This window comes from Conger conger, chromosome 5 (genome assembly GCF_963514075.1).
Source record: "Conger conger chromosome 5, fConCon1.1, whole genome shotgun sequence".
Lineage (NCBI taxonomy): Eukaryota > Metazoa > Chordata > Actinopteri > Anguilliformes > Congridae > Conger > Conger conger.
Window position 1 is genome coordinate 49,461,679 of NC_083764.1, and position 24,326 is coordinate 49,486,004.

At 41.7% G+C, this 24,326-nt stretch overlaps 2 protein-coding genes across 4 annotated transcripts in view; both read right to left on the reverse strand.

The window, feature by feature from the left end:
- LOC133128456 (calmodulin-regulated spectrin-associated protein 2-like) overlaps window positions 1–9,006 on the reverse strand; it is a 44,803-nt gene extending 35,797 nt beyond the window's left edge. For both annotated transcript variants that reach the window (XM_061241987.1, XM_061241986.1), the window contains exons 1-2: window positions 8,359–9,006; window positions 798–1,057 (exon numbers count right to left, since the gene is read on the reverse strand). In XM_061241987.1, coding sequence (XP_061097971.1) covers window positions 798–1,057; window positions 8,359–8,497 — 399 coding nt within the window. In that variant the 5' untranslated portion in view covers window positions 8,498–9,006. The remainder of the gene's footprint in view (window positions 1–797; window positions 1,058–8,358) is intronic.
- Window positions 9,007–18,199: 9,193 nt separating this feature from the next.
- LOC133128187 (EEIG family member 2-like) overlaps window positions 18,200–24,326 on the reverse strand; it is a 30,093-nt gene continuing 23,966 nt past the window's right edge. For both annotated transcript variants that reach the window (XM_061241519.1, XM_061241518.1), the window contains exons 8-11: window positions 23,658–23,874; window positions 22,961–23,097; window positions 21,016–21,079; window positions 18,200–20,589 (exon numbers count right to left, since the gene is read on the reverse strand). In XM_061241519.1, coding sequence (XP_061097503.1) covers window positions 20,547–20,589; window positions 21,016–21,079; window positions 22,961–23,097; window positions 23,658–23,874 — 461 coding nt within the window. In that variant the 3' untranslated portion in view covers window positions 18,200–20,546. The remainder of the gene's footprint in view (window positions 20,590–21,015; window positions 21,080–22,960; window positions 23,098–23,657; window positions 23,875–24,326) is intronic.

Sequence of the window (24,326 nt, forward strand, 5' to 3'; positions counted from 1 at the left end):
CTGTCTGTTTTAAAGACATAAGACAGACTTAAGTATAGCTATTTAACCAAAGAAAGCACATAAAATTCAACAGGCTCGCTGATTGATTTAATTTAATATATGCATTACTAAGTCAATTATTCATAGGGTAGTGCATTTATATGACTTTTCCTTTCTACTTGCTGTGCAAAAACAAACCAGCCCTACCAGCATTTTTAATGTTTAATTTATATAAATTCTGAGAATCATATGAATGTACATAGAGAGGTGAAAAATGTATATGCCGAAAACTCAATAGCTGAAAACAATACATCTGCCACTATACATTGACAGGGTAAGGCCTCTTACAAATCATTCAAAATGCACCAGAAAAGGATCTCTTATACTCCTAAATGTTCATGGCATGTGCAGACAGAGACCCTTAAGTCACATGGCGTCGCCTAGCCAGGCCACAGCACAGTTACATCACAAGCACTGCTGAATGTGATGTACTGTAATAGGACGTGTCCCAGAATGGCAGAACAAACTGTGTAGATGCAGTTCATTTGCAGAGACAGAACGCAGAGAAACAGCGAGAGAGAGAGAGAGAGAGAGAGAGAGAGAGAGAGAGAGAAAGTGGAGGCGGGAGGGAAGGGGGAGAGAGAAGGGTGAGAGAGAGACAGAAAGGGAGAACAATGGGGGGACAGAGTGATTGAAAAAATGAAGGCAAATAAAGAAGGGAAGAGAAGGAGAGACAGGGAAACAAACTATTAAATATGACAGGGGGGACAAAAACAGAAGACCGTTAAGCGGAGAGAGATGGTGGGCTCTCCACTCACCATCTTGATGGGCCTCTTGCAGAGGTCCCTCTCCGTGACGAGCCGCTCCTGGTCGGTGACGTACAGGCCCTTCTGGGCCAGGGCCTGGATGACGGCGTCGTGACCCAGCAGGGGTTTAGCCGCATCGCTCTTCAGGATGAGGCTCCCCGCGCGGCAGAACAGCTCCGCTGACAGCAGCAGGTTCACCACCGGAGGCTTAATGTGCTCCTGGCTGTACTGGTCTGTATAGAAGGGCTCCTTTAGTTCCTCTGGAACATTGTCTGTAAGAGCAGAGACCAGGAGTTCACACACTGCATGGCTGCTGTCCCCAGCCTTGTGTTTCAGCACAAATAATGTAGAATCAAGAACCCAGCCTCTACTGCAGAACTATTAATCCAGACTTACCCCTCCCTCCACACTACTAATGGATGTTCAAGCACATTCATACTTTTTAACCTCACAACTATTTTATTATGCATTTGCATTATCAAAAATGTTCCCTTCTATTTGTCACCGACAGTGGGCTCCAGAATTATTGTCACCCTTGATAAATATGCACAAAAAATGCTGTAAACTAAAAAAATAATAGTTATTGACATAAGCTTCGTATTCCAACATGTGTAAAGCAGTGAGGTTTATTAATGATGCATTGGAATCAAATAAAGTGTTATTTCCCCAAAAAACAGGTTCCACAATTATTGGCACTACATACAGCCCTTTTTCTCAATTTTTATTATATTTTTATTACAGCAATTCTTGAAACAATTACACTTTATTTTGTGTTGACGAAACATTTTATGTGCGACTATTGTTATTGGTAGGTCACTCTGGCAAGGGTGCCAGATGAATGACCTTTTGTTCACAAGCCAATTTGTCTCGACAGGGTAGTCCTGAGCCAATGTTTTATGAACTACTGCTAGAGAGTATGGAATCTTTCTGCAGTGTGTGTCCATACCTCAATCACAAAGGCAAAGTGACATCTGAGCTGCACTTTGTACTTGGTGATACAACTCCTGGTACAAGATTTCTACCAGGAGTAGGACAGATATTAAGTGATGGAGCAGAAATCAAACAAAGCTGGAAGTGTTGCAAACGACAGTGAACCATATTGGGGGAAAACTCATTTTACCACAGACCACTTCATCAGAATTCATGCTGCCATGTGACGTTCACTTTCTGGTGTGAACAGCCCTGTATGTCACTACAACAGATGGCCACTGTCAACATCAATTCAACAACAAACACTTAATTACTGCTAATGAATAGTGTATTATGTGATGTCATTACGTGCTGAATGGTGACATTGTTCATGATATCAACTTCCCCAGTGATAAGCTGATACCAACAGTATATTTACCCTCCAGGTCTTATTCATTTCCGGTGAGGTTAAAAATATGTATTTCTGCTCCGGGTTACAGCTATAGGTGAGTACCTAATTGTGGAGGATGAAAGATTCTCTGCATAGAAATACATTGACCTTTCAAGCTAGTGTCACAGGCCCATAGCTTAAAAAGGACTGGTGACTCAAAAATCTCTCAATAGATTCAATCTGTTACTTGAAAACCTTCCAGGAAAGCCTACTAAGATAATAAACATACCAAATGGGTTTAAGAATCTATAGCAACAATATCCAAACAGAAAATAGGCCCAAAATGTCACAAGTCGGCCACATACAGTACTGTGCAGAAGTCTTAGGGACCCTAGACTTTATTATATATATGCAGGTTTTTTTGCGTGTGTTAGTATAAAATAACACATTTGAGATTTCCAAATATTCATTTTCCAAAATATTTAATTTTACAGAGACATTTTTGTATTTCATAAAAAAAGTAACATATTACTGTAAGCAATTGACTACTTTGTAAAAAGTTGATCTGATCTCAGATCAAGGCTGTCTGAGATCAGAAGCAAGGAGCCAACCAAAGTCTGCAGAAGAACTGTGGCAAGTTCTCCAACATGCTTGGAACAACCTCCCTGAGTTGGCCATCTCAGAGAAGGGATGCAGTTTTAACACCGAAGGGTGGTCACAAAAAATATTGATTTGATTCAGTTTTTAACTATTCTGCAAAAATACTCAAATATAATGTAAAATGTAAAGTACGTTTATTTGGGACATTTCATTGAATTATTTTTGAAAGAATCTTATCTATACAGAATTTTATACAGGTGCCTAAGACTTATGCACCGTACTGTATATAGTCTTATATAAGATAAGTATCTTCCAATGCATTGATACACTTTAGATACATTGCCTACCAGGGCCTAGTATTCACATTATTGACATGCCTAGTGTCTAACATAGCATAGCCAGTGCAGACAGTCCCTAGTTTGACACATCAGTCTCCTTTAAACACAATAGATCCACAGTCAAAGATAATGGGTGAGTTAGATGTTTTTCCTTAAGCAAAAAGAACACGTGGAAAGAGATGAGGTGGTGACCCAGTGAACTCTCTTCCCTCTGAAGAATCAATCACACAAGCTAATGGGAATGCTTTTCTTAAGGCCAGGAACACCGCAGAACAAAACGGATACACTAAATAGGTCAGCCCATCTAGGCTACTCATTAAGGCCTACCTCTGCAGACTGCACTTCAAAAACCAACAAATAATTAAATCTCAATTATTACATTTGTTATATTTAGCCTGAAAGGTACAATAGGTAATTTCGGACTTCTAATGGTCAAGAGAGCAATAGCATCAACAATCACCTTCGAACCACAACACTGTTTATCCCTCCCCCTTCTCTGTAAACGCGCTGACGTTGAAACACCATTGGCTGTGAGCTTGAATTATTGTACAGTTATACAATGAGTGTCGGGCTGTCACTCATTGAAACCAGAGGGTGAGTCAACATGTCAGTGAGCCTTTTTCAATGAGGGATTTACAATGTTCTTGTAACAATGTTTTAACACAAAAATTTTAACAATATTGTAAATCTAATCTCTATTTATTTACTCAATGAGGTGAGACAGTTTGACACCGTGTGATGGGGAGTAGGGCATGAACATTTCACTTGCCAAGCAACAAGTAACTTAAAACTAACATACTGTAGCTATATAAAGCTAATATTTTCGACTTGAGAGAAAAAGTTTCTTTGTGAAATGTGTTATGTTCTCATCATTACATAACCTTAGGATCAAACAGCCATATCCCTCCAAATTTGCCTCTCCTCCATTAAATCTGTGCTCCCTGCATTCATTCATCAGCCCTAGATGCTGTTAATATCTCCAGATGCATAACTCCAGATGCATTCCCGTTTTTCAGTGTCACCCACCAAAAGCACAAACGTGATATAAGCTAACTGCGACAGCAGCGAGCAGGCTGGTCGGGTTGTCATGGAAACCACAAGATAGGCTGAATCGATTCTTCTGCAAGCACATGCCTCCCCAGTAGAACTCACATTTCAAATTACAGAAAGGAGGATGATAGCACACCGTGGATACACATTTCAAGGAGATGACAGATGGAGTAGGGACAGGAAGATGAAATAAAGCATCGCTAAGGAGGAACAGCCGAGTAAGATTTTCTGAGGAGCATCTCAGTATTCTCCTTTCATGTCAATGGCACAGTCTAAGGGAAACAAAATGACAGAAAGAGATGTTTAGGCTAATTAGCATTGCACTTAACTTTACATGCACTCCAATCACTAATTATGGGGCTCAATGATTAGCTTTCTATACAATCTAAAAGAGTCAACTTTCCTTCATATGACAACACCTAAATTACCTTCATCTTTCAATTCTACAGTCCAAAGTCTGGACAAGACATTTAGACAGCCCCTGTCAGTTATTCTTCTGATGTCCTCTGCATGGTCCACGCAAAGCAAGCAGCAATACAAATACATATGCTAGCATCAGGTACAGCAGTTTCATAATGCTGGTAACTGAGCTAAAGCACCCAAAGTATGCCCATCAGGAGGTGATGCATCCTACACTGAACTGGATGCCTTTCAGTCCCAAATAAAGAATGCCACATAACATTCATTGTCAAGATGTCAGCAATGCTGGGTCAGAGCTCAGACCATCTGCTAAGGTGCTAAAGTGAATCACTTTTACTTTTTTAAATCTTATTTGCAGAGTCTCATCGAATTAGCCAGTTGTAAGCTGTATCCAAGAGATTGTGCAAAACAGCTTGGTGCTACAGACAGAACAACATTCTCCAGTGGCCAGAAAGTGGGTGTACTTTCACAGTTGGGATTGCAACCTGTGGATCAAAGTGAAGGGCTTTGTGTGGAGCTTTAAAGGGGGGAAGGAATCGTAGACAAATGGAGGCCGTTTCCGCTCTGGAACGTGTGACTCCGCACATCCTTGCACTGACAACAGCCCCTCTTAAAGTGGCAGCATATATTTTCTTGTTTTGGTCAGAAAGGCGGATAGGTTGCCGGCTGCTGTGGTGCTGGGCATTTGGATTGGAAAGTGAGGAGGGTCTCTCCATGTGGTACTTCAGTTGGAAATTATCTGAGTACCCCCAATTGTTCGGCAGTTGTGTTAGAAATTACCCCCTCTTGACCCCAACTGTGCAGATACAGAGAGGGATTCAGGTGTGGTATTTCTCAATCCCTCTTCCCCCATTATCTCACCAACACTGCAGGGAAGAGTTCAACTTCAATGTGAGATTTATGAACCTTGCCCCAGCACTTAAATATCAATTGATTTTTTAGTAGCATGCCAGCTATTAGACTTTATAAATATTTATGTTTTTATAAATTATACATTGTAGGACTACAAATTTACACTGATAAGAAAGCTAAGCTGGAGCGGGGGTGGGCAGGGGGTTGATAATTCCCCCTGCCCCCCCCCCCCACAAATGACCAGCACCCACACTACCCACACCACATACAAGTTGGGTGGTCATCAAGCACCACCAGGTACAACAAAGACATGAAAGGGATGGAACAGCTGCCCTGGAAGGTGTCAATTCAAGAGACAAGTCATTTACAACAACAGCCACTTGACAGTCCCACTCATGGAAGACAGTACAGCCAATCCAAAGGTCCCAAACACAACGTCAAATAAACTAGATGATGCATGCCATTTAAATTGGTTTGGTAGGTTCTGCGTTTTGGTAAACAATGAACTCTGAGGCACAGAGCCACTCCACCAGGCACTTAACTACAGGTCAGTCCAAAGGTGCACAGAGAGGGCTCCTTTTGTGTCTGCCTTTCAAAGAGGAATGGGTCAGGAACTAGCTTTCACGGGAAAACTAAACATTGGAAAGACCGTTATGGAAGAATTGCGACAATTCACAACGATCCGCCAAAAAGGTTTATTAATTTCACCGACTTTTGCTAATGTAAATGTGAAGCACGCTGCACTGTAGGCCTTGCATGATCTACAAACCAGTCAGGACTTTTCCTCTCCTCCCGAGACTACACTGTACTTTGAGATCCGGGCCCAGGCCAAGCAGAGCCATAAATCACAGACAAATCACTTTTTAAAAAGAGGGTCCCTCTATTTTCTGTTAAGAAATAATAGTTCAATCAATTCATACAGTCTCATGCCAAGTCATTCTTGAGTCATTGAAACTGTAAAGTTGAATTTGCTTCAGAATTCACTGCTTATTTGTAACAAGTTTATAATAACGAAAACACATATTAAAATGAAGACATTTAAAGCATAATAGCTGTGGACTAAAGAACCTGAAAGGTTCCCTTTAAGTTCCCTTTAAGTTTCCCTGATGCAATAGAAAATAGTTCTGTCACACTTCATGCTTATACCCACGACACAGATGTTCTGCATAAGAAAAACCCTCTTTACTCCTCTCTGAAAAAGACTATTTATAACTACGCTACTGTAGAAATGCAGCAGAATCAAAGGGTGTAATTCACTACTGATCAAGTCATGGCCTCTAATTTGAAAGTGAGTGGGCACAACAAATGGCAAGTTGTGTTTTTGGACCATCTTGTTTGTAATTTGTACCCTCTGCAAGCACTTGAGAAATGTGTAACCAGTGACAACATAGTAAAGTGTGAAATGAGACAATTATCTTGCCATTTTCCCAAGATGCTTTGGGCTGCCCATGTGACCACTGTTCATCTGCCCCGCCCCCACAACCCAAAGTCACCCAGACATCTGGATCCCTTTGTCCCAGACTTCACGGTAAACAAAATGACGTTCCCGTCGTAGATCTACACGATTTCAGGCTGCATCCCTGTATGGTATCCATGCCTAATGGCATTTTTGTGGAACACTACTGTACTGCAGTTACAGCACTTGCATTCCAAACTCATGAAAAGGAGGAAAATGGCTATGTAACAATCGAACATGCCTTACAAAGGGGCAGCCATTTATTGTGTGGTGTTTACACACGATCACTGAGATTATGAATTGTACAATTCACAAGTTCATACTCAACACAAAAAATGTACATGATCCTCTACTGGTTTTACATTTCTGGTAAAAATAAATAAAAAACTCAACCCCAACTGTCTGGGCCTAGTATAAATGTAAACCACACTACAGAAAGGATGGCAAATGAACCAAAAAACATAAACGGGAATTAAATTCCCCCTTGCTAGGGGATTTTTACAGCACTGTCCAGACCGTTTTTCTTGTGGGTCCTGGAGCAAACCATGACGTACCATATAAACTTTGATATTCAACACAGAGCAATTGCAAAGCACTCCCATTTCTCATGCTCTGCGACTCTATCCCCCCAATAGTCTGCAAAAATCATTCATTACCAGCTGGAGTTCATCCCAATGCCGAGAGGCTCGAAGAAATGACTGTATTAGGTCTTCTTTATAGCTTAGGACACAAAGAAAGAAGCAGCCACACTGACAGTGATTCATCCAGTGCAGTTTGTGTAATACCAAAAGACAATTATCAACAAATTCTGAAACATTTAATAGGCTACTCAAGGAGTGAGGAGGTGAGAGAAAAAGCAACAGGATCTGATCACTTCCTGTCTTGGCTTCATCAGTTCCTCCAAGAGCTTGGATTGGGTGGAGGAACAATATTCAACTGCTGACAAAGTTTTTAATTTTATTTGGACTCGTCATTGTGTTATTAAAATAGTCTCCAACTGCAGTCTATAAGCTGTTAGCAATGGTTCTTCTACACATCAACTGTAAATCTATCAAGAGTAATACAACGTATTATGTATTAGTTACACAATTGTGCAATATACAACTTTCCCCACAAGGCACATACGCAATTGTATTACAAACTTTTCTAGATGTTACTTTTGTTTCTGGATCGCATCCTGCAGAATAAATGCATTTTCCTTACGTAATATGTCAAGTTTCGGGACACACGCAACAGTTAGCAGGCCTTGCATTGCATGGCAGCATTTTCTCCCGACTAACAGTTATGTTATTTTAAATTGTAAAGGTTTCCGGTTATTAAAATTACATTCTGACTAAATGACAGCAGTAGGCTCAATTTGTAATATTTATATTCGTGGTACTGTGTCTTGAGCATTTAAATCAAAACGCAGTAGGCCAAAGTCATTCGCCATTTCCCCCCCACCATATTAAAGTTGGCATATGATATATAATAGCCTATATTAAATGTAGAGTAATCAGTTAGGCTACTCGTGCATTTATTTTATAGATAAATTAAACAAGAAATTACGCCACCTACCTGTCCCAAAGGCTTTGGCCACCAGCCATGTCAGGCTACAACAGATTTTAGCCCTATTAAAATCATAATGATCAAAAGCTTTTATAGCTGGAACGATAAAGGCCCTTTTTATTTCTTTTCCGTCCGTCACATCACCCATAGTAACACCCTGAAGTGTCAATTCCCGTTTTTCGAAACAGATGGTTTGCTACCAAGCAACGGAAGCAGATGACATCCCTCCAATGGAATTTTTAATGCACCAAACGTTACTTTCTTTGCGTTTTGAGATTCCGAATACAGTTTTCTTCCAGATGAAGCGCAGTGATATTTACATGCCCAACTGGAACAGTGACCCTGTGTTCACTTATATTTCCATCTGGTTGGCGTGGTCAATCCAACGAGCAAACCCGGGAACTGCAGTGACTATCCCCTTGTAATTCTCATCCATTCTCAAGCATTGTCCCCAAACGGCTGTGACTCTTTTAGCATTTCACCATTTTCAATCAGTCTGTATATTTTTGATTTGTATGCAGAAAGAACTTAGAATCCATCCCCAAGAAGACTTGCTGTGTAGACAAACGGTCGGTGACTATTCATTTCCATATTTTTGGGTTGGAATTTTATGGTTCCCAGTTCAGTTGAATCTCAGTCTTTCCCCTCTCGCTGCGGTTTTCCTGCCGCACTGTCTCTATTAGGTTGTAGTCCATTGCGCCTGCGCGATCCGCCCAAAGAACGGTCAGAGAAAATGGGTAGCCTGCCCCCGCTAGTTGTAGCGTCGTTTAACTTAGTTCGAGTATCAGCCAAAATGTACAACAGTCTTCCTATTAGTTTTGTTGTCAGCTGTTATTGGTTTTGTCTCGACTGATCCTGTTCAAACCCATATAACATATTAGGCGAGTTAAACTCATATTGTGAAATAACTTGGTTCCTAAACTTTTTGATCCTGGAATGCAAAGTCTTCTGCAACATCATGAATGAACATGACAATCAAATATTTGCCTTCAATCACAAAGTGTATAATCTCCAAAACTACTGTAAGACTCATTCTCATACTACAAATCAAAATACAACAACAGAAAGGTTGTGCAGTTATTTTATAACTCCTTCAAACAACAGTACAATAGTGTGCTCAGTGAGGAAGGACAGGCACGTGGCCCAGTTAAGGGTCCAAAGAAGATTTGGATTGAGAGTCACAGTTTGCATACAGGTGGTGGCTATGGCAAGGGCATAGAGCAAAGGGGTATGCTAACAGACTCTAGACTAAATGAGGATTAAGATGGATAGTCAATATAGTTTTTTGGCAGACCTGCTATTTGGTTTGAAGCACTGCAGCTTGATTTGAATCCCTGTGAACTATCCATTTTAGTTAAAATATTAAAAGTTGAGGATATGATTGGAGGAGCTAATTCTGTCAGTTATGGGAAATAATTAGTATGTTGCAATTCCCAACATTCAGCCTAGTACACACTGAGGATCTTGAACCACCCAAAGTTTGCTGTAAGTGTTGCAGGCACACCTATTGACACACTGCACATATTTTCAATAGAGGAATTATACACTCAGTGAGCAATTTATTAGGTAGGCCTGTACACCAGCTTGTGGCATCAACTAAATGCATAAAAGCATACAGACGTGGTCAAGCGGTTCAGCTGTTGTTCAGACCAAATGTCAGAATATGGAAGAAATGTGATCTAAGTGACTTTAACTGTGGACTGGTACCAGACAGGGTGGTTTGAGTATCTCAAAAACGGCTGATATCCTGGGCTTTTCATGCACAACAGTCTCAAAGAATGGAGCGAAAAACAAAAAATATCCAGTGAGCAGCAGTTCTGTGGCCACAAATGCATTGTTAATGGGAGACATCAGAGGAGAAGGGCCAGACTGGTCAAAGCTGACAAGAAGGTGACAGTAATGCAAATAACCACAGATTAAAACAGTGGTATGCAGAAGAGCATCTCTGAACATACAACGTGTCAAACCTCTAAGTGTATAGGCTACAGCAGCAGAAGACTTAATAAGTCTAAAAAATAAATATCTAATAAAGTGCTCACTGACTGTATGTATCATGCTGTTGTGAATAAAATTGCAGTCTGGGATGCTCATCATAGATCAGCTCTTGGAAAAGAATATAAGAGCTTCAACTTCCCCCTTAAAAAGACATTCTGGAGGAGGCAGGCTTGAGAACTCTGACCTCTTGTCAGGATTGGCGGGGCAGGATTTGAGGGCTTGTATAGACCCTGCCTCTGGGAGAAAGGCTGCCTTCCTGCTGGGGGTGGTAGCATGCTCTGGAGGTAAAGGAGAGTTCAGGCACAGACAGGAAAGGGGTGGGACCTCTCACAAAACTTCAAGAGCTAGCTGGGTAATTATAACCCAGATCCTCCAGCAGCCTTTTTGGCAGCTAAAGGTCGGCAATGGACACCAAGCTCAAGCACATGGAAGCAATTGGTTGTACTTTTCTCCTCCCACCATGGCATATACTGCTATGTTTCACAATTTCATTAACTTTTTTTGGTACATAACATGTTGCATAAATGCATGAGTTTTCCATTTTTAAATTTGATTTACTAATATTACATTGGATACAAACAGAAATCATGTCATTTTAATGGAATGGAATGTTTTGGCCATACACACCATTGACTTGTTTGGCAGCAAAATGGAATGCATACAATGAAAAGCACCTCATACCCACTGTCAAATATGGCGGTGGGTCACTGATGTTTTGGAGTTGTTTTGCTGCCAGTGGTCCAGGAGCACCATTTAAGATCAATGACACAATGAATTCAACAAAGTACCAGACATCTGACATTCTGACATCTTGGCAGAACATTTGGTTGCCTCTGCTAGGAAGCTTGGTCATTGGTCGGAGGCAGGACAATGACTCCAAGCATACATACAGAAATGGTAAAGTAAAAATCCACACAGAAATGCTTAAGTAAATACAACAACCATGTTCTGCAATGATCATCTCAGTCTCCAGACTTAAACGCCATGAAAAATCTATAGTTTGAACTGAAGAAAGGGCAAGGATTGAAAGAAGCATACACACTTAAACAGCTTGCTGTGCTGGATCTATCACTCAACTTGGTACAAATTATAAATCACAAGGGCTATATTTGTCTACGCCTGTGCAGCTTCCAAAATTTGGAAGTACTCCCTGTGGAACACTACCCACGGAACATTCACTACCGAGACAACTTAAACAAGCTGGTCAAAATAGCCCTTTTTTGGGTGTGGTAGATGCAACTGAAGACCAGAATGTCTGCAGATCACATTTGGGGAAATTAGATCTTCTCTACCAACACACTATACCCTCACACCATTCATAGCCTCCTGAGGCTAATTCAATGAAAATTATGAGTTCTTTTCAAAATCATACATTATTAAAATGGCAAAACTTCACATGTGCTGCTTACCTCTTGACCCTGAAACAATGTTTAATAAAATGGAAATAATTCTACAAACATTTTAATTTCAGTATGACTGAATTCCAATTTCACGGCCATTTGTAATTGGGGTAATGGTATTTATCTCAGCATCAAACCGATTTTGGGAGGACCCGCAGCCGGGCGTATTCTAAAGCGTTGTCTGCAGACATGGCTCTCTCGAGGAAAAGGGTGGGACGGGCAGCCGAGCTGGCAGCTAACCCTCATAGCCCGTTCCAGGAGCAGGAGAGGCGGACTCGCGCCTCCTGGCGACTCGATCACTATTCGTGAAAAGACACGCATTAGAGAAAGGGGCGGGCGCGCCGTAATGAAGCAGATCTGGTCGCTTTTTGTGGGAATTGAGCACTCAGCAATATTTTTTTTTCGAGTGAAGCCCCTCACAGAGTCGTGTCTCTGAACTCGTGTCTCTCACTGGATATACAAAGATACTTTGATATATGCTAATCAGTCCCACGGCGGGGAACGAGTAAACGTCCAATTAGCCTATGTAGGCTACTGTACGGCTGCATTGATTCACACGTCGCTCACTGACACTTTATTTTAGCATTGATCTACATATTCGTATAAATACCGCTGATAAATCACATGCATAGCCGGGTGTAGCCCTTAGGAGAATTGAGTGAATGTATTAAGATTTAGGCAATCATAATGTTTATCACTTGCACTTGGGCGCCACCAAGCTGTAAAATATCACTAGGTTTATAAATGTTTTTCTTGCTTTCAGGATTAGCCTTCATCTCTCGAAACAACTGACGAGTTTCTAGAGAAAGCTGTTTGCTTTCAGTGTATAGGCTATTAGATATTGTAAGAAAGATATTTTAGCTTCATTAAAGATATGCTTAATATACTGGGAGTGGTTTCTCAAGAACCAAATTAACACATTAGTTCACATGAACACACAGTAATTGATGAGGTAACATAGTGTGCTGTACACTGTGTGATGGCTGCTGAAAATATGTAAATATTTAATTAAACACTGAGACGGAGTTTGCAACCCTGTTCAGGATAAGCGGGTTAAGGTTAAGATAATGGATGGATGGATGGACATATGAAATGTGCGACCAGTGTGAGCGGGAAATTTGAATTCGTATATATATATATATATATATATATATATATATATATATATATATATATATACATTGCCATTTTACCTATTGCATCATTTTCATTTGAATTTAGTGTGCGAAATGTTTCCATCCACTTTAATTTAACATCCAAAGACGGACACGCCCGCTCTGACTTATGTTCAGCTCTTTTCGCGGGAGACTTTTACAAGAAGCCAGCAAAATTAGTCGTTATCCAGTATGCATACTAAATAAACAATCTTTTTGTGAAAATTAATGTCGATCCAAGCATATGGGGATATAAGGACGAGTTTACTAAGCATACCATGTCCGAGTGTGTTTGACAATTGGGCGCTGGGTAACAAAATCAGGACTATAGCCTACTATGTTGAGCAGGCGTTGGCTAGCAAGACAATGGCCATTTGACTTAGAAAAAGCTAAGAACAAGAGATATGTGATTTCTTGTATCTAAAGTATCTAATTAGTATCCACATATTTACATAAGTTAGTTCAAATAAAAGAATGGTCTTACTTTTAAGTTAACATTGGCTCATCTGTAATTGACAATGTCATACAATTATTGGCTCTTATGGGTAAAATTCCACATACACAAGTCCGGTTATGTCTACTAAACCAAAATAAGATTATATCAATTAATCAAGGCCCTTCGCGGTAGACTGCGTTGTTGTGTTGTTGATGAGTAGAATCAGGTGTGCTTCGATGGAACTAAAGCCTGCGTGGTGAAGATTTCTTCGTCTGACATTTCTGGATAAAATTTAATGATAAAATTTGATTATAGAATAATAGGCTAAGCGTGTAGGTTCTCTTCAAGTTTCATTATGGCACGCCACTATTAATACAATTTTAGATTTTTCTTCATAAGAAGAAGTGCATTCGAATAGTTTTTATTTGATACCACATAAAACTGTCTATTAATTGTTTATCGTCCTGTTCTTTTAAATGCAGGCCTAATTATTCATCCTGATTGGTTAAGAATACGGAAGCATTAAACTAAGTGTAATCAGGGCCACGTTCAGCCGACAAAACGTAGCAAAACGTTTATTTCTACAGAAACGGTGGCGTGCTGAACATTGTGTTGGGAAACGTAGGTGGACAGGCTGACATAGTACGGTTTTCCCTCGATCCCATTCGCAGCAGCAAATGCCCTGTGCCTCCTGGGACCTCCACCATCACCCCAGAATCATCTTACAGCCACCGCCACAATCCACTCATGGCCCAAGGTTTAATTCCACAGAGGTTGGCTGAAGACCTGGTGGAAGTGAAATGCATCAAGAAGACGCAGAGGAGGCTTCCAGTGTTGGCCAGAGTCATCACTTCAGATAAATATTACAATGCACTGAAGAAGATGGATGAGCAGGAGAAGAAAGTGGAGTAGAAGAAAGCGAAGGGGCAGGCAGCCTGGGAGGCTAATGGTGGAAGAGGACGAGGAGGAAAGAAAAGAGGAGAGTAGATGCACCACCCCCAGCTGCAGAAGAGGACCTCCCTCAGGTAATGTTCTGGACATCTCTGACCAAACCATCGCCAGTACCTTGGTCCATCTCCTTCCATCTTCCTCCAACCCCTAAGCAACTCTACCACTCCCATACCATTCTTGTGAGTTAGTGACAGCTACAGTAGCTAATAGAATTCTGATCAATCATATCAAAGTATGATTACTTGATAAATAGCCTTTTCTACAGAACTGGCGTATACTAAGTGTTTTATATTGCTTAAACAACATTTGCTGTATTTTGGCAAAAATATATCTGAACACAAGTGTGTAACATGCATATTTTTAAATGACCAATGTCATGCAGCATCCTCTGGACTAGCACTATCACTAGTTAATACTAGCAACATATTGAAATGATAAGCAATGATAATGAAATGATACTTCAACAACAATGAAATGAATAAATATCTATGCACATGTTTACTTGGATCTGCAGACCTAAAATATATGTAAAAACACAAAGACAGGAAGCAGGAAGGAAGTACTGTTTTCCTAGTTAGACATGACGTTAGCTGCTACGTCAGGAAAGAGGACTCTCTATATGGACAGAGTAAAAGCATTTTTGATTGACATGCCTATTTTCATCTTCTAGTATCCTACAGGACACGATTAAAGGACATTTTCAAAAAAAAAAACTAAAAAAACATAGCTAATTACAGTACGCAGTTTGAGTAAAAGAAGGGTCTATATCATATGCATGTAACCACACGAGGGCACTACGATACCATAATAATATGATGAAGTTTTATTTTATGGGTTACGATTCCTTATCACATACATTTGCTACAGATCTTTCACTGGAACTTTGAATATTTGCATGTCGGTATTAAGTCATTTATAGTGGAGAAGCAGTTACTTGTATGTTGAATGCAGTGATGAGCATTACAGTGCCCTCCATAATGTTTGGAACAAAGACCCATAATTTATTTATTTGCCTCTGTACTCAATTTGAGATTTGTAATAAAGAAATCACATGTGGTTATAGTTCCCATTATACGTTTTTAATGAAGGGCATTTTCATACATTTTGGTTTCACCATGTATAAATTATAGTGTTGTTTATACATAGTCCCTTCATTTCTGGGCATCATGACGTTTGGGACACAGCAATGTTATATGAATGAAAGTAGTCATGTTTATGTGTATTTTGTTGCACATTCTTTTCATGCAATGGCAGCTTGAAGTGTGCAATTAATGGACATCACCAGGTGCTGGGTGTCTTCTCTGGTGATGCTCTGCTAGGCCTGTATTGCAGTCAAGTGTCTGGGGATTTTTCTTTATTATGGAGAGAATTCTTCTGTCATCAGCTGTGGAGGTCTTCCTTGGCCTGCCAGTCCCTTTGCGATTAGTAAGCTCACCAGTTCTTTCTTCTTAATTATGATTTGTAAGCCTAAGGTTTGGCTGATCTATTCTTGTTCCTCAAGAAGTTTCTCTGGCTTCTTTGATGTTCATTGGTACAACTTTGTAGTTTCCAAAGGTGATTGAAAGACTAGAGCAGGGGTGTTAAAATTATTTAATTGACTCAATCATATCTTATCATATCTAGAGCTGTCAGCAAAACAAGCCAATTGGTTGGAGCAAAAAGCAGCATGCATACCGGCCCTTCAGGACTGGAGTTGTGCACCCCTGGACCAGAGGGAGGACTGGGTGCTATGAGCTCCCTTATACCTGCATTAAACATACCTGAGCAATTACAAAGACCTGTGAAGCCATGTGTCCAAAAAGTATGGTGCCCTGAAACGAAGGGACTATGTATAAACATCGCTGTAATTTATACATGGTGTAACCAAAATATATAAAAATACCCTTATAATGAAATCTGAGAATGTACTACCACATGTTAATTGTATTAAAATATTATGGAGTGTAGACATTGTATGTCGCTAGTGGTGATATAACATCCCATTGCCATGTTCTTTGAAAATCAAAACAGTCGTGGTCCTTTCCAAGGACTCCACTAGAGGGAGCAGGGGTAAAGTAAGTGAAGACTCTCAAGATCTGTGATCCTAAACGGAATGCAATAATCACATGAAATTCAGATTCAAGAATTACAGATTTTATTTATTTATCAGGTTAACGTAGCTCAGAATGGTAAACATTTGTTCTGTTTTTATGAGATAGTAAATCGCTGTCTGGGTGTTTTTGTCGATTCTACCCAGTTCAAATAAAAAATATATTTATAGGGGGATATACACAGCATGAAAGTACAAATACACTACTGTTCAAAAGTTTGGAATCACCATGTCTTTTTCTGCTTTTATATTTCATGTTCCGTGTTTGTAATCAAACAATACATACGTGGTCAAAGCACAGACTCAGCTTTTATGAAAGGGTAGATTATTTAATGTATATTTATAATGACATATCAATTATCTAAACTATGTTTTAATTGAAATTTTTGCATTTGCTGAAAGCCTTAAAAGACAGGAAGGTAAACTGACACTAACATCAGCCTGCTCTCCACAATCCGCATGTGAATCGTTTGATTACAGAGAAAATTAAATATTAAATCAGAAAAAGACAGGGTGATTCCAAACCTTTGAACGGTGGTGTATATACTTTTGAAAAACAGGATATGTCGGTCCCCAAGGATTTCAAGCACTGACCCTGGATGTCTTATTCTTGCTCACATAATGATTGTTAAATGCACTAAAATTGAGGATTTTGGGAGTTCCTGGGCTAAAAGCATCTGCCAAATAACTAAATTGTACATTGCAGATTGAGAGTCAATAATAATACTAAGACAGGATACACTGATCCCAGATTGGTTACAAACAGAAAGAATAGGATTAGTAGTTTAGGTGATGAGGACATTAAATTGGCTGCATTTCCAGGATCTTGTAAAACTCCTCCATACAGCATGTGTAGTCATTGGCTGGATGACATCAATCCCTCTTCAGGCTGACTCATAGGAGTTAATTGAATAGATTTCTTGTTTGTCAACATTTTTGACGATACAAAATAAGTTGCCTTAAGCCTTTGCATTAGTTCCAGGAAAGATCTTTGCTTTATTTGGCAATTGCCTCTCCATGTCTCTCAGCCAAAATATCGCTGCAGGGTACATTTAAACAGCTCAGTTCACAGCTGAACAGTTAAAGCAGGGATGTGTTCATTGCCATTGGGAAACATACACAACCACTGGTAACAGCAATGTTGGTTAATGTTGAGGGAGGGAGAATGCCCTAAATGTCTAAAAATAGCCAGTGCACTACAATGTTTGAGAATTCATCTAAAGTTTTATGAATACTTCAATTTGAAAGCCCCATGCTATTGTTGGCCTGTCCAATGACTTGGATATCTGCTTGGATATCTGGAAATCCTGTTAGAATATTGTGATTTTCAGGAACCTGCTTGTTTCAGCCAAGGTAGACAACTGCTGTTAAACAAAGAGATGTCCTAATCTGCTAGTGCTAGAGCTAGATGAACAGGTATCATTGGAAGGGTTGACCCACCACCTACATCACATGCAACCTTTAAAAGTAAAATAAAAATAAAAAACATTGCAGAGGGAAGGCCGCAATGCAGCTTCGCTTGTTTCACAGGCATTCATTTGATATTCACTGCAAGGTGATATAACCCTGAGGAGGAACATCGATCCCAGAGCACTGGGATATATAGATTGTGAAGCAGCTCAACAGCGTTCATAACGTCCCCCTTGTGTAATCCTGATGACGCCCTGTCAAAGACGAGCGATGGCAGCTTGCAACAATTGCAGTCACATTGGCCAAGGGGGGATAGTGATGGCTCCAAAGGTTTCACGGCTTGACGCAAAAACAGGAACCAATGTCTCTTTGAATGCAAATGGGGGAGGAAATAGGTAGAGAAACAACAGCAACATTTTGATTCTTGAAATGTTTTTAATTGACAATACACAGTAAACATGTAAATATATACATTTTGGATTAAACAATGGCAATATGGTGCTTTTTTTAGGCAAGGAAGCACTGTCAAACAGTACAACATTTCACAATAATAAACAGTTTATGCTCCTGTTGCATTTAATGTCCAAGTCCCATCACACAAACCATATCATATAGTTTAGGCATAAACACAGCCTTAAACAAATAGTTTTCATATCTTTTGCGAAACAATGCATTTCTGTTTACTTCAGCTGTGATTCAAAGTTGTCAAGAATGAAGAATTCATATGGAGGAAAATGTGCTAGTCACTTGCTGAGCACATCTCACACAACTTCCTTTGTGTGTTTTCACCTTAACCTTGTGCTTATCAACAACTGGCCCTTTCATTTAGACTTGGACTTTAATGCCTCACAAATTTCAGAAGAACATGTGACAAAACATGGAGTACCGACAAAAGACGTACAACTAGAGGTGGCCTAAGTGGGTATCACTGTGCAGGCAAGACAGAAAACAAGTAATGACACCATTCTGTTGGCAAAGCATAGGCCTTGAGCGCAGACAGACCTGTACAATAGGATCTGTATTTGCAAGGATTGAGGCAGGCCCAGCTTTCCCAAATTCCCCTACTGCAAAACAGCAGGACTGAAAAGTTTATGATCACTTCCACATCCTGTGGAGAACATAGACTAAATCAACCCTGCCGTCCATCTTACCTGCAAAATATTCAGATGTCTACATGTGCAAGAGAAGTAATGCAATAACTGTAATGCAAAAGCCAGCGAGGGAACACTGAATAAGACCTTTGGCTTAAGGACATACGATAAAGATTATTCAAGACATGGTACAGGCCCTGGAGGTATGGAGAGGCTTAACAGTTTCAGCAAAACGCTATCACTTGAAACTTAAATGAGAATCACCAGGTTCCACAGGAAGACTTGGCAAACAGAAGAAAACACAAAGCTCCATTTTGGAAACACGCGCGCACACATGCACGGCCACAGATGGAGCACTGTGCATACATACACACACACAAACAATTTGCCATAGAATTGTTCATTTCTAGCATATTCAAGACATACAATTTCAAAAAGACAAAAAATAAAAATAAAAATAAAAATAAAAATAGTCGGTATATGTACCGTATGGCATTTTTAGTGGTATGAGCAACTTCAAATTTACCTTGCACTTATACGCAGCATGAATATATCAGATCATTTTCAGCCAGGCTCGGATTTCCATCAACGGAAGCCACACTACGTAGTTCGTACTCCGTGACCTTAACCGTTTAAACTCAGTGAGCATCGCAGATCTGCGGTCTTACAGTATCAAAACCAACATTCTGAAAAAATAAAGCTCTGATATGTGTATGCGAGAGGAGTCTACGTGTTCTAACGTAGCTGACAACGCAGAAGGGTCGTTTTCGCATGGAAGAGGGCAGGTTTGTGCCCTAGTAGATGAAAAAGCTCTGGTCACAGCTGGATAATAAAGCTGGCCTGGGTAAGAGCTGGTCCTCGTGGCAGTGGAGGCTCTGAAGCACACCGTAGAGGCCATTCTGTCGTCATTGCTGCACGCTGAGCGGCTAACCATCGATGTCCCCCAAAACACGTCGCTGCGCTTGTGGAACCGCACAGGCTGTCAGGGTAAATCTGGCTCAACCTCCGTGGGGTCAAAGGCCGCGCCGCTCCACATCCTTCCATGTCGGCTCTTGGGTTTCCCGAGGTCTTCAGTTTGAGTTAATGTTGTCACCGCAGCAGAGCGCGCCGGCGCGCTATGCCAGGGGCTCTGTCAGTTTGGAAATGTCGAGTGCACCAAAGGCACCGGACCAAATGCTCACACGCTTTCGGAGATTCGAGCGAAAACCCTTTTGAAGCGCATTAACAGACACCTTAAAAAACGGGCAATAAAAGAAAATGTCAACAATCACCTAAAACATTTTACAAAAGAGAAGCTGACAGACTACAGTATTCCCCGTCCTGTTTAAATGGAGTACTAAGTCTATAAATTGCAGTTTAAGTCTTGGGGCTGTAGTGTTCTGTGTAAGCTTTCTGAATATTGGACGGAAACGTATTTCACACGCGTATCCAGAAAGCCAGAGTCTCTGTATTTGGCCTTGTTTACACTGGAGAAATGAGTAACTATGGATATGGATTCATATCAACACCAGGGGGCGTCGCTGCCGCCCGCATTCATCCAGTTCTGTCTGCCAGCCAGCTTTCGAGTTTGACGAAATGTTCTGCCGGAATGAAGCGAGATGTATCCACCACCACCTCCACTTTCCTGTCACATGTTGGCAGCGGCCACCCCCACCATGGGCACCCTGGCAGCTAGCGCTTGATCACCACCTGCTCGTAAGCCCCAGCAGCCCCCCTGAAACGACACGGCCAGACACTTCACCTCACCAGCCTCACAGCCTTGTCAATTCATGAGACTAATTCATTTGTATTCATTGTATTGTATTTGTATTCATCTGTATTACTAACTATTTCACAAAATAATACATTATAATACATTTTAACTCATTGTCTGTCCCCCCTACTGTACAGTACCTTTGTACTATCAAAGTACAAAGAAGGCAATGGCTTGTGCTTACCACATAATTATAGAAACAAACTGAAGAATACTGTTTGAAAGCGACTAAAATGTATACCACAGTGAGGACGTGACTAAAATGTATGCCATTGTAAGGACGTGACTAAAATGTATGCCATTGTGCGGACGTGACCAAAAAGCCTTATGGATGTGGCTGAAGACAGACACGGTTGCATTGATGCGAGTTGTGTGTACGATACATACCTGGTGTGCTGGCTGCCGAGGGCTGTGCTTCCCCCAGGACCGACAAACAGGCGCAGACCCTCCTCTGCAAGTTTAAACACACATACAAACACTACTTACTGCCAGGATGGGTACAGAATCCCAAAGACACAGTGCTCTACATCATGAAAAGCTTGGTTGCTAGGCAATCTAAAAATACCCCAATAATGACAGGGGCGCTGTGTGCAGCGGTGGAGGTCAGAACTTGGGAAATGCAAGGTTGAATTTCTAAGGTGACTAAACACTGATTAAATCATTCCAGCATTTGTGTGGGCTATCACTCAAACACGTAACACATTCCAGTGAATGAGACCATTGTTCCTAATGATTCATGACTGTTACATCGTTTGACGCACTTGACCAAGATTAAATATTAAACATCAAATAATGACATAGGAAATAGCACTTTATTAGTCAGAATTGTACATGTAGCGGAGATATGTTATGTGTGATATGGAATTGGTTGTTAGGCACTGGTTGTAAATGTTCTCCCAGGGCTGTAACAGTAATGCTTGATGTGTGTGTAGGTGGGAATGCTGGAAAGCTATGCTCCTCTCAGCTTGTCAGCACTGTCCGCCTGCCTGCCTGCCCACGTCTTACAGCGAGCTTTTCATGACAGTCGGCATGCTCTAGTCTCCTGCCCTGAGCTACGAGTACCCTTTTGTGCAGTCACTCTGACCTCATGTACAGCACCTCTTCTACTCCCGAGTTACTCAGTCCTCGAGAGCTGCGTCTCGTTAATCAGCTTGATTTGTCTTTGCTCACAAATTACTTTGTAGTAGTAGACATTTGACTGTGGAGTAACATTTACCTTATTCACTACATCACTTAACTCCAGGGCTACACGGCTCGCATAATGTGGTGTAATTCCGTTCGTATGGAGCTCTAGTGTAAGACTCTGGTGTTGCTCAGCTTGTATGGAGCTCTAGTGTAAGACTCTGGTGTTGCTCAGCTTGTATGGAGCTCTAGTGTAAGACTCTGGTGTTGCTCAGCTTGTATGGAGCTCTAGTGTAAGACTCTGGTGTTGCTCAGCTTGTATGGAGCTCTAGTGTAAGACTCTGGTGTTGCTCAGCTTGTATGGAGCTCTAGTGTAAGACTGGTGTTGCTCAGCTTGTATGGAGCTCTAGTGTAAGACTCTGGTGTTGCTCAGCTTGAATGGAGCTCTAGTGTAAGACTCTGGTGTTGCTCAGCTTGTATGGAGCTCTAGTGTAAGACTCTGGTGTTGCTCAGCTTGAATGGAGCTCTAGTGTGAGACTCTGGTGTTGCTCAGCTTGTATGGAGCTCTAGTGTAAGACTCTGGTGTTGCTCAGCTTGAATGGAGCTCTAGTGTAAGACTCTGGTGTTGCCCAGCTTGTATGGAGCTCTAGTGTAAGACTCTGGTGTTGCTCAGCTTGTATGGAGCTCTAGTGTAAGATTCTGGTGTTGCTCAGCTTGTATGGAGCTCTAGTGTAAGACTCTGGTGTTGCTCAGCTTGTATGGAGCTCTAGTGTAAGACTGGTGTTGCTTAGCTTGTATGGAGCTCTAGTGTAAGACTCTGGTGTTGCTCAGCTTGTATGGAGCTCTAGTGTAAGACTCTGGTGTTGCTCAGCTTGTATGGAGCTCTAGTGTAAGACTCTGGTGTTGCTCAGCTTGTATGGAGCTCTAGTGTAAGATTCTGGTGTTGCTCAGCTTGTATGGAGCTCTAGTGTAAGACTCTGGTGTTGCTCAGCTTGTATGGAGCTCTAGTGTAAGACTGGTGTTGCTCAGCTTGTATGGAGCTCTAGTGTAAGACTCTGGTGTTGCTCAGCTTGTATGGAGCTCTAGTGTAAGACTCTGGTGTTGCTCAGTTTGTATGGAGCTCTAGTGTATGATTCTGGTGTTGCTCAGTTTGTATGGACCTCTAGAGTTAAGACTCAGTCCTCATTAACCCTGCATTACGCCACGATACCTTCAGCGCTGGAGTCCAGCAGGCTGTGGGTGAAGTCCTGACTCTGCAGGATCTTCTCCACGATGTCATCGGCGTCCACACGCGTGGCATCGACCCGCTTCAGCTGCGACTCCATCGAGTCCTGCTTCATTGTGTGCCTGCAGACACGCCATCAATTATTCACCGCCCGACCCAGCCCAGAACGTTCTGGCACAAACCCTGGTCTCATAGACCCAAACACGCTGCAAACGGACGCAACCATCTCACATTTCTCTGCAGGATAATAACGAGAAGATACTGGATTACATTCTAGTAATTTACTGGTGATGTCAGACCGCAGTGTACCGAAGAACACTGGTGTTGTGCTACGTATGCGGTAGGTTTGATATTGAACTGCGTTCAAGGTGAACAGTGCCAGAGGATTTCTTAGGCAGTGTGTGGAAATTTAGCCCTTTCAATTTTCCACATGGATTTAGAATCAAAGTGGCACAAGTGTTTTCTGGCAAGACTTTGATTTTACTGCACCTCTAATGCGGACCTAAAAGATTGAAATGTACCTCTCCATGCCATTGGTCAGGTTGTAACAGTTGAGCACCCTGCTGCATTGTGATTGCACTGGCCTGATTGCTTGTGTTTGCTGCTTACTCCGAACCACACATTTTACACATTCACTTCAGTGGTAATGCACCTCCTGGTGTCTGTGCAGACAGTGCCTCACCTGCTGAGGCGCTCTGAAGATGAGCAGCTGTGGACGGGGGTGCCCGGGTGCTCAGGGACGGTGGCGCAGGCGGTGGTGGCTCCAGCGGGGGGCGCCGTTCTCTCCTCGCTGGGCTCAGGGATGCTGGCGATGCCCGTGGAGGCGCTGTCCACAGACGTGTTCCTCCTGTGGGTGAGTTCTGAAAGACTGGAGGAGCGCGAGTGTCCGGTGCTGTAGCCTAGAGGGAGGGAAGGAGGGATGGAGGGAAGAGAGAGAAACAGAGAGAGAGAGAGGGAGGGAAGGATGGAGGGAAGAGAGAGGAACAGAGAGAGAGGGAAGAGAGAGAAACAGAGAGCAAGAGAGAGGGAGGGAAGGATGGAGGGAAGAGAGAAACCGAGAGAGAGCAAGGGAAGGATGGAGGGAAGAGAGAGAAACAGAGAGAGCAAGAGAGAGAGGGGGATGGAGGGGGAGAGAGAGCGAGAGAGCAAGAGAGAGAGGGAGGGAGGGAGGGAGAGGAGGAGAGAGCGGGGGGGAACCACATGCAGATACACACATTAATGCGGTTACTGATACATACGCTCTAATGTATACATAGCCCCAACACCCCTAAGTGCAATGCATTTACAATGCATAAACATAAACCATAAACAGGTACAGACAATCACACATGTAATTACCAAAGACAGTGAT